The sequence below is a fragment of the Sardina pilchardus genome, chromosome 18 (genome assembly GCF_963854185.1).
Source record: "Sardina pilchardus chromosome 18, fSarPil1.1, whole genome shotgun sequence".
In the NCBI taxonomy this organism is placed as follows: Eukaryota; Metazoa; Chordata; class Actinopteri; order Clupeiformes; family Clupeidae; genus Sardina; species Sardina pilchardus.
The window spans coordinates 8516302-8533801 of NC_085011.1; the positions used below are offsets into that span (position 1 = coordinate 8516302).

The following is a 17500-nucleotide window of genomic DNA, read 5'->3' on the forward strand; positions in this document are numbered from 1 at the left end:
ATTCGCCGGAAGTTCAGGCGGGGTTCACCCAGCCTAGTGTTGTACTGGAGGTGCAACTAGTTGACTGAAGTAACTTAGGAGAAGGAGAGAAGGAAAGCGCAACACTGTTTTCTTCATCGGTCTGACTGAACCAAAGTTCAATAAACTGGCGTAGGGTCAGACTCTGATGAAGGTCTGACTGACCAAAAGATCAGTTCAATAACCAGGATACACCATGAAGGAAACAGTTTTTTCTTTTCCCTTTCTCATAATCATTTCATATCACTTCAAACAATAACATCCTAACAGCATTATTAGACCATAAGATATAAGAGAATAGCCAAACATAATCTTTGCCTATTCTCCATAACAGAGGAGTGGCGAGTGGTTTGTGGTGAACGTTTGCTAACAATCGCAAACAGTCTGTGGAGGTAGTGCTCCGCGAACATACAGCGGAACTGTGTTCAGGTGTTTGGGGTCCGGCGCGTGTGACCCCTACTGTGACCTCTGACCTGTGCGAGAGATTGTTGAAGTCCAGCGCCCCCGTGGTGTGCAGCTCAGCCAGCTGCTTGCGGTTGGTGAAGTAGAGGGCGAGGTCGGTGGCGATGATGGCCTTGCGGATGATCTCCAGGACCTGCTCGTACTCGCTGGAAGTCAAGTTGGAGAAAATATTGTGCCCTTCCAGCTATGGGAAACAAAGAGATCAATAAAAAAGCAAAAGCTCCACTTATGAGGCGTCCGGCTCAGCTACGCTGCAGAGGCGCAGCTCAAGGGGCCTCCTCAGAGAGGAGGGGGGAGGGGGGGGGGGGTGTAGGGGTAGGCTTGGGGTGGACAGGGGGTTGGGGTGGGGTGGGGTGGGGTGGGGTGGGGTGTGAGAGGAGGTAGCACCCAGTCCTACGTAGGGTCAGTGAACTCCTTGGCGAGACATTGTGAGAAACTGTCAGTGTGAAACAGTCCGTGTCAAAAAGCCCTCTTAGTGCTTGTCCAAAAACGACAAGTTTTAACCGCCGAAAAGAGGTGCGGTTAGCATACTTTTAGGCTAACGTTTCAAAGTCGTGCCAGATTTGATATTAATATCTGCCGCTTTGCTGGACCACGAACAGATTTTTAGAGAGATTGTGGTTAGAAGACTCTGGTGTCGCTTTTCAACCAAACCCGGTTCCCAATGAACACTAGGTTTAGTTTTCCGGAAAACTTTAACAAATATGTTGACTTTGTAATGGATTTAGGGTGCACCCCTATCCTTAGAAAGGCTAAGAACCCTAAGGGATATTGCCATAAGAAGCTTGCCTGACTGTAGGAGAAAACCCATGTGTGTGTGTGTGTGTGTGTGTGTGTGTGTGTGTGTGTGTGTGTGTGAACGTGCATGCATGTTCCAGTGTGGGCACTCAGAACCCACATATCCCCGGGAAAGTCCCTAATATCCCTGGTCAGATATGACAGGAGAAAGAGAGTGAGGAAAGAAAACAGGGAGAGATTTGGACCAGAAGAGACATGGACAAGAAAGGAGAAAGGAAAAGAGTCAGAGAGAGGGAGTGAGTGAGAAAGAAAGAGAGAGAGACAGGGAATAGCGACAAAGAGAGAGAGAGAGAGAGAGAGAGAGAGAGAGAGAGAGAGAGAGGGATAGCGACAAAGAGAGAGAGAGAGTGAGTGAGAGAGAGACAGAGATAGAGACAAAGAGGGAGAGAGAGAGAGAGGGAGAGAGAGAGAGAGAGAAAGCTCAATGGAGGGAAAGAAAGGGCTAGCCCTTTTTGGGGAGAGTGATGAGTGAATGGGGAGAAGTAGGGGATCTCTACCTGCAGGATGGACACGGTCTGGGAGAAGTGGTGCTGCTCCATGGTGGACGTGGAGTAGAGAGCGGCCAGCGGGTGGTCAAACTTCTGCAGGTAGCTGTTGCTGTAGCCCCGGTGGTCCAGGTCATGACACAGACAGGCTATTAGCAGACCTTTCCTCTGTGCGTGTGGGAGACAGAGGGGGGAGTTAGAGAACGTGAGGGAAACAAAGAGAGAGTGGCACAAAGATAAAAAAAGAAGAGAGTTTTAGTGAGAGAGATGGACAGAAGGAGGGAGTCAGAATGGAGGAGAGAGAAAGAGAGAGAAAAAAAACAAATGAGAATAAGAGTAAAAGGAGAGAAAGGAACGCTACTCTGGGTCAAAAATCTTTTGTTCAGGGTGCTCTTCAAAAAAGGGCCTAAGATTCCTTCATGAAAAAATAGAAAAATTGAGGCACTCCTATTCAGAAAAAAGCCTTTAATACAAAACTGGCTCATGAGAATAAGAGTCCTTCTGTCTGCCTGAAATGTGTTTCCACACGCTGAAAGCATTTCACATTTTGTCCATCTCCTGGTATCTCACTGGACTTTTCCGGCACTATCTGACGAGAATTAACAGTTGGGGGTCCTCACCTCCAGCTCCGTGAAGATGCCCGAGACCTTCTGCAGAATGGCGTACATGCAGTGTGCCACGGTCACCGCGTGCTTCCAGTTGTGGTAGGGCACGCGCCGGTAGTTCTTCTTCACCGACATGGTGAAGCGACACAGTTTCTCCAGCTCAAAGCTGCAAGGGGGGGTGGGGGAGGGAGGGGGAGGGGGGGAGACGCTGAGAATGAGATGAGTCGCTTCCATCAGTCACAAACTCTATCAAATGTTTTAATTGCTTTAATCGTACAACAGCTACATGAATGGCTACAGTTAGCTGAACATTTCCCCTTTCGGTTTTGCGACAATTTTATCCGGTATCCTTGTTTTCCAGAGAGAAATGTCAGAAACAAATGGCTTTAGTAGTTTTAATGCCCAGCTTCAAGGGACTTGATATGACACACCTGGGTCTGTTAATCGCTCAAAGACTATCTAACATCTTGTGCTAAGTGCCGTGTTCCATATCCATACCTAGCTTGCCCACAGGAGGTATGGATCATATAGACAAAGACAGCAGGCCAGAACTCCTCGAAGGGGCTGATGTCAAAATGGAACCTGGAAAAGAGAAGAGAGGAGAGAGGAGAGGAGAGGAGAGCAGAGCAGAGGAGAGGAGAGGAGAGGAGGAGAGGAGGAGAGGAGGAGAGGAGAGGAGAGGAGAGGAGAGGAGAGGAAAGGAGAAAGAAGAAAGAAGAGGAGAGCAGAGGAGAGGAGCAGAAGAACAAACATGTCTGTGTGACTACAGGGGCTCCATGGGCTGACATCCCACATTCCACACCGCTGATGTCATCCATGGCCACCTCTACCTTTTCATCGACTCTGAGAGGACACTCACAACGGCCCAAACACCGCACCTGATACTGACCAGATGAAGCAGTCTGACACAGCGCTCACATACACTTTACTAACATGGCTAAAGAGATGTTTTGCGAATGCTGAGTTAAAAGACCATCATTGCCATTGTTTGTGCAAATACAGTATCTCTGACACAAACTTGGATTGACAATAGTCCCATTTATAATTATGGGAATAGGAACTTAAACCCAAAGAATTTTGTCCGAGGCTACAAACATCAGGTTTGGCTTACATGTAAACGGGGCTATTGTGGTTACAACTGCACACACTGTGGTTGACAGAAAAGAGTCCAAGGCCAATAACTCAGTCCATCTGAGCTGAGGAGGGAGGACTCAGGAGTCTCATCTGAATCCCCACCTGAAGGACATAAATCATCATCTGGATCTGACCATGGCATGTCATCTTGACTACGGATGAGGATAAAACAGCTGACATCTCACTAACGTTACCTCTCCAAAAGGATCACATGACTGCGAGCGTGGCTCGTATGATTCACCGCGTAAATAAATACCGCAGTGTGAGCAGAGATGGTTGATAAAGCGAGACGACGATTCACAAACGGCTCATTTCCTGTATCTGTTAGGAGTCCAGAAGTAAGTAGGTCCAAACTCTAAACTTGAGTTGTTTATCCCGTGTCCGAAAGAGTGTGTTTCATTGGCATCACACACAATGACAATAAAATAGTACACATCATATTTAAAAATTATATTTATCTTATTTTAATGCTTATTCAGATATTTTTGTTTTGTTTGACATAATGGACACGCCTATTTATGAGTCCAGAACTACGTGCCATTTCATTCCATTGGCAAATCCATTTATGATTCACTAGACAATCTTTTTGGTGTGAGGGTACTAAGTTGTGTCTCAGGGATCAGACTTATTAGGTGTAACTGCACTGACCAGAGTTTCTGTGCAGAATGATGCTGACAAACTAAACACTCCTGAGACTGGCTCACTGGTAAGGCTCAGTGACCGCTGCTATGCCCTGTGACTGGCATAGAGGAATAAACGACTGTTTGTAGGCAGCTTGAGAGGCTGAATGTACCGAAAATAAAGCCAGATACAATAGCCTACACTAGCACCTGTTTGCCGGAGGCTGGAGTTTCAGCGTATTTGTAAAAGGCATGACAAGTGCAGGCTGGGTGGCACAAGCTGGGTCTCACAGGCTGGTCAAACCAGAATGTGGCGATGGTGTAATACGAAGGAATTTGTACGACAGCGCTGGCATTCGCGGACTTTGTCGAACGCGTGCGATACTGGCGCGAGGAGCGCTGTGCCAGGGGACGGCGGCGTGACGGGCAGAGAGCGGCGGTCAGCAGCACTCACAGTTCAATCTCCTTGTACATGGGCGTGGGGAGGTTGAGCTCTGCCAGGGTCTCCAGCTCCTCGGACGTGCAGATGCTGTGGTAGGACAGCTTCTCCATGGTCACCCTGTAGATGCACTCCGAGTGCCGGATCCGATGGTACATCTGGACACAGAGAAGAGAGAGAGAGAGAGGGAGAGAGAGAGAGATTAGGACAAAGAGAGGAGGAGAGGAGGAGAGGAAGAGAATAGAGGAGTAGAAAAGGGAGAGGAGATGAGAGAACAGGGAGAAAGGGTACGATATGAGAAAAAGAGAGGGAAAGAGAACAGAGTGAAAAGGAAAGAAAAGATGAGAAGGGGAAGAAGAGAAGGGAGGAGAGGAGGGGTGATATCAAGAGAGAAAAGACAAAAAGGACAGGAGAAAATGAGCAGAGCAGAAAAGAGACAAGAGAGGAGAAGAAAAGAGAGGGGAGGAGAAGGGAGGAGAGGATAGGAGGACTCATCGCTCAGTCCGGTCAGCCAACAGAGAGACGGACTGATAAACAAGAGCAAGCGTGGTCCGCAGACAGAGACGTGTGTGAGCGAGCTGATTGACTCAGACGGCCAGACTTGGGGCCACACGTGTGGCCAATTTTCCCCTGTTTGCAAATCACTTTCTCGCCAGGTTGTGTTTTTCCAAGCGCAAGACGACTCCAGACATTACTCAACGATAAATAAGGACAGACAGGGGCGAACGAGCGAGCGCAACTGGTGACCGTCCAAACCCCTCTGCTCTGGAAACTCTTCTCTCCCCTTCTCTCTCTTCCTCCTCGACTGCAACGATCTTTGTCTCGTTTTTTTTCTTCTCTCCCTGCCGTCTCTCTCTCTCTCGTTCTCCCTCCCCTCTTGCGTCTACCCACAATGCTTTGGGGGGGGGGGGGTGTATGACCGTTCATCCCGCCGTTGCTCCGGTATCTGTGTGCCGAGCGAGCGAGCGTCCTCGTACTCTCTCGTCGGCGACTTCTGGGCCATCGGGCTCCTGCCAAGCTGTGGTCCACCGACACTCACAAAGAGCCATTCAGCAGCATCCTGGCCACCACCGGCATCACAAGCTTGTAAACTGGCAAAGATATTGCGCTGTCGGCACACACACACACGCACACACACACTCACACACGCACGCACACACACGCACAGACACACAGACATACACACACAGACACACACACAGACACACACACAGACACACACACACACACACACACACACACACACACACACACACACACACACGCACACGCACACGCACAAGCACACAGACACACAGACACACAGACACACGCGCACACACACACACACACACACGCGCACGCCTCCCCCCAATCTTCCATCACCAGCCCCTTCCACCACAACAAATAAATCACTACTCTGCCAGAGTGACTTCCCTATAAGGGGCTGAGGCGTGAATTATGTCTAAATATAAATCCCATTGGTGGATGGCGGCAAAGCGCTTGTGGTCTTAAAATATTAACGCGCCTCATCAATTTTAAAAGCAAGCGACGTGACGCGACTCCTGCGCAAGTGTGTCGCACAGGGGGTGAGTCAGACCTCACGGTTGGAGGAGGGGGAGCGGCGGGGTGAGGGCTGGAGAGCAGGGTGGAGGGAGGGTGGAGGGAGGGTGGAGGGAGGGTGGAGGGAGCTCAGGCAGGCGACGGCACACCGCCGCATGCTTGCGCGCGAGACTGTTGTCATGGCTCCCCGTCGTTTACCCACAACCTTCAAACACACTCTAAATGAGTCGTTAGCCGAGAAAGGGCAAGCCTCTGATTCAGCACAATGCGCGCCTTTGTGGGCGTCACGGCCGGCGTGGAAAAGCGCGCCGTGGCGCTCGACTACCCCCCCCCCCCGCATCCCTCCCCGCCGCTCCGCTCGTCTCCTGAGGTAATTACGCCGTCAGCAGCAGCGGTGCTAACTGTCAGCTCGGGTGAGTAAGACGTGGTCCCCGACGGCTGGGCCGCGCCAGGAGGCGACCGGGGAGAGTTTTCTTTATAGAAACCATTAAGTCCACAATTACAGATGTGCTTGCTTACATCTCATCTGTGTGTGTGTGTGTGCGTGTGTGTGTGCATGTGTGGGTGTGTGCGTGTGTACGTGTGTGCGTGCCTGTGTGCATGCATGTGTGTGCATCTCATCTGTGAGCGTGCGTGCGCGCCTGTGTGTGTGCGTGTGTGTGTGTGTGTGTGCGTTTGTGTGTGTGTGTGTGCGTGCGCATGCGCAGAGAGGTATTGCACTCACATTTGCACAGTGTAAGGCCAGAGCACAAAATACAGCAAACATCTTAAAGTTGTTCTCGTCGGTTTTCGTGAAGGCACTTCCGTTCAGCTTGTTCACCATCTGTACGACACCTATTACAGTCCCCCGGCTCACGATGGGCATGCACAGGATGTTCCTAGTGGTGTAGCCAGTGTAGAGGTCCACCTCTCTGTAGGGACAGAGAGAGAGAGAAAAAGAGACAGAGGAGGAGAGAGAGAGGGAGAGAGAAAGAGAGGGAGGGAGAGAGAGAGAGAGAGAGAGAGAGAGAGAGGGACAAAATCAGATGAGTGTCCATCATCCATTAGAAGCTGAGTTAAACAAAGTCAAGTCTAGATTGGCGGCTCATCTGGGCTTTGCGTAATCATCTTACTCCAGATTACGCCCAAATCTACACCACTGCACTAGTAAGGGGGAGAGTCTGACTGTAACAAGGTCTCAACTGCACACACACTGCAGTAGGCCTGCTGAATGGCTGCATAGCACAGGCATGCCACGGGATATGGATGTGTAGCTTTGCACATATATTCAAAGGGAGGAATCAGTTTATAAGCAAATAGTGAGAATGGGTAACTACACTTTGAAAAGTAAAGAAATATTATTCTGCAGGCTGTGTGTGTGTGTGTGAGAGAGAGAGAGAGAGAGAGAGAGAGTGAGTAAGAAAGAGAGAGAGAGAGAGTGTGAGGTGTGTGTGAGTGTATATGTGTGAGTGTGTGTGTGTGCATGCGTTTTACCTATTGAATCGAGGGTCTGCATAGGCATCTGGAATATTTAAGACTTCTCCCGTCCGTGCCACCTGGCCGGCTATTCCTTTCTCTATAGAAAACCTGTCAGAGGAACACACACACACACACACACACACACACACACACGGAACAACTCAGACACACACATAAAACACACGGCCATAACAGCGCTCGCTCGTCTGAACCTGCGCTCACTTACTGTAATGCTCTCACTTTATGGGAGGAGAGTGCCCTCTGCTCTGCTAACCCTAGGGGGCAGAAGAGTGAGTAAACACACACACACACACACACACACACACACACACACACACACACACCTACACACACCTACAAACACACACACACACACACACACACACACACACACACACACACACACCCCAGCCCGCGACAGGACAGCGTCAGAGCGTTTTACTTACTCGTTAAAATAAATATTTAATTAAATGAAAACAACAACACCAAACCAGGCTGGAATGGTGGTGCCACTGGCATCTCTGCCAGCCACACCGCAACCCTCCCTTCACAGCCCCCTCTCACAGGCAGCCCTCCTCCACTGCTCGCCAAAACAGCCAGCCTCTCTATGAGTTAGCAGATTTATGCGCTCTCTCTCTCTCTTTCTCTCTCCCTCTCTTTCTCTCTCTCTATCCCACTCTCTCCCTCCCTCTCTTTCTCTCTCTCTCTCTCTCTCTCACTAAGTGACAAGCTATCCCTGTCTTGTTACTCATTACCGGGGGGGCCTCGGTTGTGCCGCTTGTTGCGCAGATGCCACGTCGCTGCAGGCTTAGCGCCTCGCTCCGTGCCAAGGGAGAGCTGCCCCGCCTGCTAAACCGTTCACACGAGCGGCGCGGTGGCACGACACAACAACAGATACAGCACAGGCCGCCTGGGGAAGCGGGCAGAGCAGGTAGGGCAGCGAGAAATAGGTGTAGGTCTGCTGGAGGTCATAGGTGTAGGAGAAATAGGTGTAGGTCTGCTGGAGGACATAGGTGTAGGAGAAATAGGTGTAGGTCTGCTGGAGGACATAGGTGTAGGAGAAATAGGTGTAGGTCTGCTGGAGGACATAGGTGTAGGAGAAATAGGTGTAGGTGTGCTGGAGGACATAGGTGTAGGAGAAATAGGTGTAGGTCTGCTGGAGGACATAGGTGTAGGAGAAATAGGTATAGGTGTACTGGAGGACATAGGTGTAGGAGAAATAGGTGTAGGTCTGCTGGAGGACATGACACAGGAGGAACCAATCTGGGGTGCATTTCCCAAAACCATAGTTGCTAACCAAGTTAGCAAAACTGAGTTAGCAACTTAAGCCTACCTTACACTGACAAGATTTGGGAAAGATTCTTGAAAGATTGTCTTGAAAGAAGGGGCATACGTTAAAAGACTACAATCTTTCAAAAATATTTCCCAAATCTTGTCAGTGTAAGGTAGGCTTTAGGCCTGCTGAATGGCTAACTAAGTCAGCAACTTTGTTGGTTGCAATGCAATTTCCCATTGCCAACCAACTAAGTTGCTAACAGGTTTTGGGAAACGCATCCCCGATAGGAATGCATGAGAGAGCAACCGAGAGCAAGCAAATCTGTGAGAAGTCCTTTCTTTTTTTTGTTGTTGTTGTGAAGTGGTGGTAGTGATGGGGCCCTGGATGAGGACATGTTGGAGAGACTGGTGTTCTGGGACACCCAACGCCCAAACTACTGGCTATTCTCCAGGAACAACATAATCAGTCAATTATTTGCTGATTGCTGTTGTCATCTTGACATCACATTATTGCAAAAGATGGTGGAATGTTTAGAAGTTTCTCAATGCTTTTTGAGAGGTGTGTTCGGTAAAAGTGATTCCAGACCAATGAAACGTCAGCCTTGTCATCATCCCCACTCACTAGCAATTAGCCGCCTGAGGTGATTCTTTCTTATATGGACCATTAAACATCTCAAGATGTGGAGTGTGTTAAATGTTCGTTGCCAGTGTTGCCAGATTGGGTTGAGTGATTTCCGCCCAATCACGTTCAAAAACCCGCCTTCAGCAAAAAAAAAAACGTCCCAAAAACGATTTTGTCATAGAGAACCATTGAACTAAAAATTGTATTTGCCCGCCTAAAGCTTATTTTCCCCCGCCCCACCAAGTCAAAAGAAGCCCAATTGGGCGGGCATCCGCCCAATCTGGCAACACTGTTCGTCGCCCATTTCTGGTCAGGGCGATGGACACTCTCACTCACCTAATTTCTTTGGTTTTCCTAAAAACGGGTTTCCCCTCGTTCTCCTCTCCAATGTCGAATAGGTCAGAGTACAGTTCTTTGTTTATGTGATCCACCTGGAAGAGTGCACACCTGTCCGCATTCACCAGGTTTTTTGCATATATCTGAAAGACAGTCATTTGAGAGCAAGTATATTAGTAAAAGCCCTTCACAGAAACGAAAGTTAGGACAGTCAGCAGTGCAGTAATATTCAGTGCTAATAGAAAGTTTGTCATCATGTTTTGTCATCAACACATATTGGTGAAGCAAAAAAAAAAAAGAAACAGAAAAAAGTCAATACAGACAACAATAACTCATTTTATGCTATTCAATGTTTTCAGTGAAAGTAATGTAACTGTTTTAACTGTCACATTGCTTCAAGCACCTCACAGTGAGTTGAGGGCTACTGTGTTGCCCATGTGACCCCCTGCGTGTCTCTACTTTCCATCCTACATCACTTCTTGTTTCTTACTGAGCAGAAATACACACGCAGAGGAGAACAGTGTGGCCTTATATCCAATATGTCTGTTAGAATGTGTGTGTGTGTGTGTGTGTGTGTGTGTGTGTGACACCTGCATACATAACACAGTATATAGCTCAAATTGTTCAAAGACAGTCGGTATCTACTGCGAGCAGACATCTTAGACGTCACTAAAAGCAGAACTTTCCATAGCGCACACTCACCATAATATGTTCAAGTAGAGAATCTATTGCCACAATGTTGTCGAAATACGTTCTAGCAGACATAAGAAATGAGAGGGGAGGAAGGGGGTGGAGATAAAGTTGTCATTTCAGAGACATACAGTACATTATGAGGTCATCACAGACAGATGGGCTTGCGTGTGTTTAAGTGTGTGTGTGTGTGTGTGTGTGTGTGTGTGTGTGTGTGTGTGTGTGCATGTGTCTCATGTGTCTCTTTCTCCCTCTCTGTATGTGTGCTTCTCTCTCTCTGTATGTGTGCTTCTCTCTGTGCATGTGTGTGTGTGTGTGTGTGTGCATGTGTGTGTGTGTGTGTGAGTGTGTTTACCACTGATTAAATCTGATAACACTGATGACATCAGCACCAGGAGACAGAGCGAGCCAAGAGAGAGATTTACGAGCAGAAGCTCAGTTAATGTGTGGCCGTGATAAGAGGCAGATTGGTGGGCTATATCCACTGAGTCCTCATGCTAATGGGCCCTACTGCTACAGGGACATTTGGACTCTCTGTGTGTGTGTGTGTGTGTGTGTGTGTGTGTGTGTGTGTGTGTGTGTGCATGTGTGTACATCTCATCTGTATGTGTGTGTGTGTGTGTGTGTGTGTGTACATCTCATCTGTGTGTGTGTGTGTGTGTGTGTGTGTGTACATCTCATCTATGTGTGTGTGTGTGTTCGTGTGTGTGTGTGTGTGTGTGTGTGTGTGTGTGTGTGTGTGTGTGTGTGTGTGCGTGCGTGCGTGTGTCTGCATGTGTGTGTGACCTTTTTTTTTCAGCGTTACACTGTATAATTCTGTGGTGTGCGCAGGGCGCGTCATGTCTGTATGTCATCACAGCTGAGGAACTGGAGAAGCTAGAGCTCAACCACAGGAGCAGCATCCCTCGTGTGCACATCACTGTCCTCTCAGTCTGATTACTGTCTTGCTCCTTTGGACTTCACTAAACATTTGCTGACTTTTGTAGACTGATTTTTATTTGATCCGTTAAAAAAAAAAAACACTGCACCTTACGCAACGTAAACAGAACAACGCTACAGTAATTTATTATTTTCACTGGCAATTTCATGACAACAGACTACTTATCGCTAAAATCACTTGCCTAACTATCCACTGAAGATTCCACCCTATTCAGTTAACGCTTCTGCTTTTTTTTCTCCTCACACAGCACAAAAAAAAAACATGTTGAGGAAGTCTTGAGTCAGCTGTTCAAAGGCAGAGATCAAGGAGGATGGGAGAGTCACATGCCTTCAGATGCCAAACGTAAACACGGGATGGTCTGGGCTGTCTCCCCTCACTCCTGTTCCACCACTGACTGTTCACCACACACACACCCACCCAACACACACACACACACACACACACACACACACACACACACACACACACACACACACACACACACACACACACACACACACACACACACACACACACACACACACACACACACACACTCCCCCAGTCAAATCGGTATTGCACACACTGCTTCTGCAGAAAACCACCTGTATTTCAGCAGCTGACAAAGGAGACAAACAACTGACAAGTGAAGACTAAATATGTAACTAAACCAGTCTCCATGTCTGCAACTGTTTACAGTTTACAGTTTACAGATGTGATGCCACGTTTCTACTGTTATACTGTATTCTGCGCCCCAGCCATCAGCCCTGAACGCAGTCCAGCAGAGAGGTGATGACCAGGGGTGTACTGGAGGCTAAACGCAAGTAAATGCAGATTATCCGCCTCTGAAATTTCAGAAATAGTTTATCCACCTCTTTTTAGAGTTTATCCACCTCTCAACAGAGTTTATTCACCAGTTGCAACTGCAACATTAAAGGAAAACTATGCAGGATTGGCGATTTCATCGCCGGTTTTGCTTTCACTTTTCGCTTTCGCTCGTTTTATGCTTGCATATTTCTCTGCAGAGCTTCCCCTACAGCTTTAGCGTGTATATTTTACAAAACTCCTCAATCGGTCAGACACTGCTCCCACTGGGAAAGAAGAGTGAGAATCCCTTGACTCTAATGTCACTCTATGTTTGGCACCCAGATCTACGTAACTTAGTTAACTGACTGTTATCAATTCAGTCCCTTTATCCTATTAGCTCATGGACAGACGCCGCTCTAGTCTTACAATGACAAGCCTCACCCAATTAACACCTCACAACGCCCCCCCCCCCCCCCCCTCCAATCTGATACCCGGGGACTCTTACTTTGACACGTCTAGGAGGAAGTCATTGAGCTCGGTCTGTTTGGCAAGGCCTCTGCAAACCTGAGTAGAAAAAAGAGCACAAACAAAACAACATGATACAATTTTAACAAGCTTGCAATGTCGATTAAAAAAAAAAAAAAAAACATCAAAACTGCATTCAGCGACACAAACGATACACATTTTATTGAACTTTTTTTAGTCTCTTTTCCAGTTGTCTTTTTCAATCTCCTACGTCGTGACTTTGCGACTCCAACGAGCCCCTTAAGTGCCGCCCCGTGCCTCCAACTCCCAGCATGCCCCTGGAAGAGGACCGAGCCAATTACAGGAGGAGCGCACCGGGCCCTGTGGTGTCATCCCATAGCATGAGGCGGCGCTGGCACGCAGCCCCTGGCCTGCCTGTTAGCCTAAAAGGTCCAGTGGCTCTGAATGGAGGAAGTCCAGCGAAGGGGTCAGAGGTGAGAGCAGAACCTAATGGTCAGAGTAATTGCCGCTCACACTGACTGACCCTCCTGTTTGGGTCCACTTTGAGTGTCTCCGTTCAAGGGCCTGCGCTAGCTCCACCGCCGCCGAGCCGAGCCGAGAGAGTCTGAGCGTGAGATCCGCCACGGTGCATCGCAAGGGGGATCGCCAGGGGAGACGCTTTGCCATGGGATGTAAAGAGACCCTGAGGCTCGTCGTTGGCTGGTGGATTCGGTTGAGCGGTAACATAATTGGCCCTCAGGAGAGGTGCGTGTGTTCAAGCGACGGCGTTGTTACACAGACCGGGCCCACCCACAGCCCAGTCCGGGTGCACAGTGGGGCTTCAGGATAGCAAAACATGTTCATGTGTGTGTGTGTGTGTGTGTGTGTGTGTGTGTGTGTGTGTGTGTGTGTGTGTGTGTGTGTGTGTGTGCGTGTGTATGTGTGTGTGTGTGTGTGTGTGTGTGTGTGTGTGTGTACTGTACACACAGAAGAACCAGAACAAAACACACTAGCAATGCTTGCATAAGCCCAAACAGTCCTCAGCTGAGATGCTTGACACAAATGTTCGCTCATCAGATCCGGGCAAAGAAAAGTAACAGAAAGTAGTGACGTGTTACTCACCTGCACTTGGTGAATGGCTACTGAGGCCCATGCTAAATTAGCTGTTGCAACCTTCAAAGAGAAAGAGGCCCATGTTATACACACTGCAAGTGAATGGAACAGAATGACTACTGTACTACTCTCTGCCATCAAGGACAAACTCAGACATGTGCTGAACAGCGTGAACACACGTGAACAGCATCCCGCAACGTGCCTAAATATGAGCTTTAAAGGTAAACTACTCATAAGCTAAGGTCTTGATATCTTGCAAAAAATGTAACTTGAAGTTCAGTGATGCTTTGTTTGACCCTAAAAGGCCCACTGGCTAGCTCACAACAAACTAAGTTAGCAAAAATGCAATAAATCAATTATAAATTAGCTTCAGTTAGCCTTTATACTTAGCACTTTGCTTGCAATTTAAATGAGGGCCCATAAAGCTATTTTGACATAGGTGAAATGGGTCCTTAATTTGAATGACTGGTGTTACAGCTGGCTTGTACTTGCAAACTTGAAAAAAGATGAACTGAAGCTAATGCTGCTAATCTAATACCATGATGATGAGTCGGTGCAATGCTCACATACACTACACGGTAGGTGTAGTTGCTACATTTATCCAACTTTGCTCTTTGCCTACAGGAAACCGTGCAGGAAATCGTGCACTGACATATACAAACATACTGTACATACAAACTACTTTGAAGTTTCAAAGTACAAATGTGATTGATGTCTGTTTTATTTTTTGTGGACAATTTCGCACAGGCCTTCATCCTCCGAGCCCCCTGTAGACACTGTAAAGTGTGTGTGTGTGTGTGTGGTGTGTGTTGTGTGTGTGTGTGTGTGTGTGTGTGTGTGTGTGTGCGTGCGCACGTGTGTGTGTGTTGTGTGTGTGTGAGTGTGTGTGTGTGTGCGTGCGTGCGTGCGCGCGCACGTGTGTGTGTGTGTGTTGTGTGTGGTGTGTGTGTGTGTGTGTGTGTTTGTGTGTGTGTGCGTGCGTGCACACGTGTGTGGGTGTGTTGTGTGTGTGTGTGTGTGTGTGTGTGTGTGTGTGTGTGTGTGCGTGCGTGTGTGTGCGTGCGTGTGGTGTGGTGGGGCCTACCTCCTGGTGGCTAAGGTTGAAGGGCTGGCGGCCCCACTGCCGGCGCAGCTCCAGGATGGCGATGAGGTCGCCGATGGCGGTGAGGACGGGGAGACACAGAACAGAATGAACGCGGATCCCTGAGTCCTGCCCTGTGCCGAGGGGGAAGCGCTCATCCTGGGGGGGGGGGGGGGGGGGGGGCGAGCAGGAGGGGAGGAGGGGGGGTCAGGTGGACACCGAGTGGGTGTGTAGAGCTTTTGATTAAGTGCCTAACATGGTCTGAGGTCCATCTATCAAAAAGGTACGCTGTTCTGAATATGTATTGATAATTATTTTTTTATTTTTTTTGTACACGCCAATGCTTTTTTAATGATTGTTTGTGGGAGTGTCTGTCTGTGTATACGTAATGATGTGAAGGACAGCATGTGACAAGGATGTTGTTTGTGTGCCTGTTTGTGCCTTTTTTATGAGACTATATATTTGTGTGTGTGTGTGTGTGTGTGTGTGTGTGTGTGTGTGTGTGTGTGTGTGCGTCTCTCACCCCCATGATGTCTTCCACCAGCACTGTTTTGCGCGTCTTGGCGACGTGGGCGGCGATGGTGGTACCGAATGCGATGGGGAAGGTGGATATGAGGCTGGGGAGCCCCTCTTTGGCCCCCGTCGGGGTGAACAAACACAAACTCTGCAGGCAGGGGAGAGAGAGAGAGAGAGAGGGAGGGAGGGACAGGGAGAAAGAGAGAGAGAGAAACAGAGGGAGAGGGAGAGAGAGAAAGAGAGAGAGGGAGGGAGAGAGAGCGAAAGAGGGAGAGGTGATTCAGAAACAGCAACGCTCTCAGCACTCTCACTATCCAGGCCGTCACTGGATGTCTCATTCAATTCCAGTAGTTCACCTCATTACAGTCACACACACACACACACACACACACACACACACACACACACAGAATTAAAGACCTACGTCAAGACCTACTTACACCGAAAGCACAGGCACATACACACACAGCAGTGATTCAGTGTTAAATTATGTCAGGAACTACACATTAATGTGCGCACACACACACACACACACAGACAGACACACACACGCACACACACACACGCTTCCTCAGAAAAGTATTGCGACAAGCTACTTCCCAATTTGAACTGATACATGAGTTTGTCTCCAAGACCCACATTCACCTCTTCACTTTCTGCTGTCGCTGAGTATACAGTTCTATTATGTTGGCTAAAATGGCCATTTTAATGTGCTATTTTGCATCCTTCACATACTCTTCGATGAAGAGGATCTTACTGACTTACAGCAATAGCATATAGTTGCACCGCACTCGTTTGAAGACAAATAAAGCTAACAACGTTAAATGTTGAAAGATGCATTTTGGAGGAAATTTACATTTATTAATCTCTTCTATTGCAAATGTGTGACATTCTTCAAATTTCTCGGTTACCAGTTATCTGCATATAATATGGTTATCCATGTGAAGTAACAGCATTGGATTTTCTGCAAAAAAGTATTGACTGACATTTGTGCGTTGTGAAAGTTTATAGGACCACCCAGTATATTGAAAACTGCTAAAAGGGTACGCAGTTTGTTTAAAAGTGCCGTCAAGTGGACCGAACTAAGTGTGAAGGTGCAGTGAGCTGGGAGTGAGATTGTAGGTGAATGTGACAAGGTGGGGGTGAGACTATCAAAACAAACCCTCCATAATGCATCTTTAATATTTACTTCTGTCACTCTGACTTGGTGCCAGGACTGCGAGAGGTGCAGTACTTTTGGGGCTGAGGGTGAGGTCACTTACATTGTTGCATTCTCCCAGGAAGTAAAGTGCAAACCCATCGGCTTTTGTGGCTGTTAACACACAAAAACAACAGACAGCGTTAGTTAGTCAGCTGACCCTCACAGAGATTCACTTTCAATGTGTTAGTGTCCGAGTCCAAAGCCTGAGTCATCATTATCTTAGCTATGGGAAGCCTTGAGTTGCTTTGCTGTGGCTGAAACGGCTGACATTTCTATGACCTAGCTGTGTCATGGCGTAAATACATTTTTAATTCACGCTGCACCTGTGTGTGTTTGTGTACACTTACGAGGTGAAGGAAGGGGTGTGTGTTGATATGTGTGTGTGTGTATGTGTGTGTTTGTGTGCACGCCTTTGTTTGTGTGCAATGTGTGAGTGCGTATCGGTTTTTGTATGCATGGGTAACCACGGGTCTTTGGTGTGTGTTTGTGGACAGCCAAAACTGTCGGCATGCGATTTCTTTGGTTTTGAGACGGTGGAGAGTCAGCGTGTGCATTGTGTGTGCGTGTGTGTGTGTGTGTGTGTGTGTGTGTGTGTGTGTGGCTGTGTGCATGTGTATTCATGTTAATACAGCTGCCTCTGTGGTATAATGTCTATATATATGTTTCTCATTTAATGAAATGTTTAGCTTAACCATGCACACGTGTTATGAGAATATGGCTCCCTGTCCCTTCACTCTTCTGCGTCCCTGAAGCCTCCGTTTGTGGAAAGTTCCAGAGAGTGAGAAGAGAGGACTGTTTGTTGTAGGGTGTCTGACTGTCCTCACCCCAGGGACACACACATAGCCTAAGCTGTTGGAAGGTTAAGAGGTTTTGTAACATCCTTATCTCTGTTAATACAAACTGGTTGGATGGAT

The 17500-nt window shown here is 48.1% G+C and overlaps 1 protein-coding gene across 5 annotated transcripts in view; it reads right to left on the reverse strand.

Moving 5' to 3' along the window:
• Nucleotides 1–17500, reverse strand: part of pde10a (phosphodiesterase 10A) — a 91852-nt gene that overhangs the window by 8393 nt on the left and 65959 nt on the right. For 4 of the 5 annotated variants that reach the window (XM_062519022.1, XM_062519020.1, XM_062519019.1 and 1 more), the window contains exons 5-18: nucleotides 16648–16697; nucleotides 15393–15533; nucleotides 14873–15028; nucleotides 13798–13848; nucleotides 12716–12774; nucleotides 10497–10548; nucleotides 9795–9937; nucleotides 7577–7669; nucleotides 6828–7014; nucleotides 4577–4719; nucleotides 2867–2950; nucleotides 2384–2534; nucleotides 1776–1931; nucleotides 492–664 (exon numbers count right to left, since the gene is read on the reverse strand). In XM_062519022.1, coding sequence (XP_062375006.1) covers nucleotides 492–664; nucleotides 1776–1931; nucleotides 2384–2534; nucleotides 2867–2950; nucleotides 4577–4719; nucleotides 6828–7014; nucleotides 7577–7669; nucleotides 9795–9937; nucleotides 10497–10548; nucleotides 12716–12774; nucleotides 13798–13848; nucleotides 14873–15028; nucleotides 15393–15533; nucleotides 16648–16697 — 1639 coding nt within the window. The remainder of the gene's footprint in view (nucleotides 1–491; nucleotides 665–1775; nucleotides 1932–2383; nucleotides 2535–2866; nucleotides 2951–4576; nucleotides 4720–6827; nucleotides 7015–7576; nucleotides 7670–9794; nucleotides 9938–10496; nucleotides 10549–12715; nucleotides 12775–13797; nucleotides 13849–14872; nucleotides 15029–15392; nucleotides 15534–16647; nucleotides 16698–17500) is intronic. The other variant, XM_062519023.1, reaches the window with a different exon arrangement.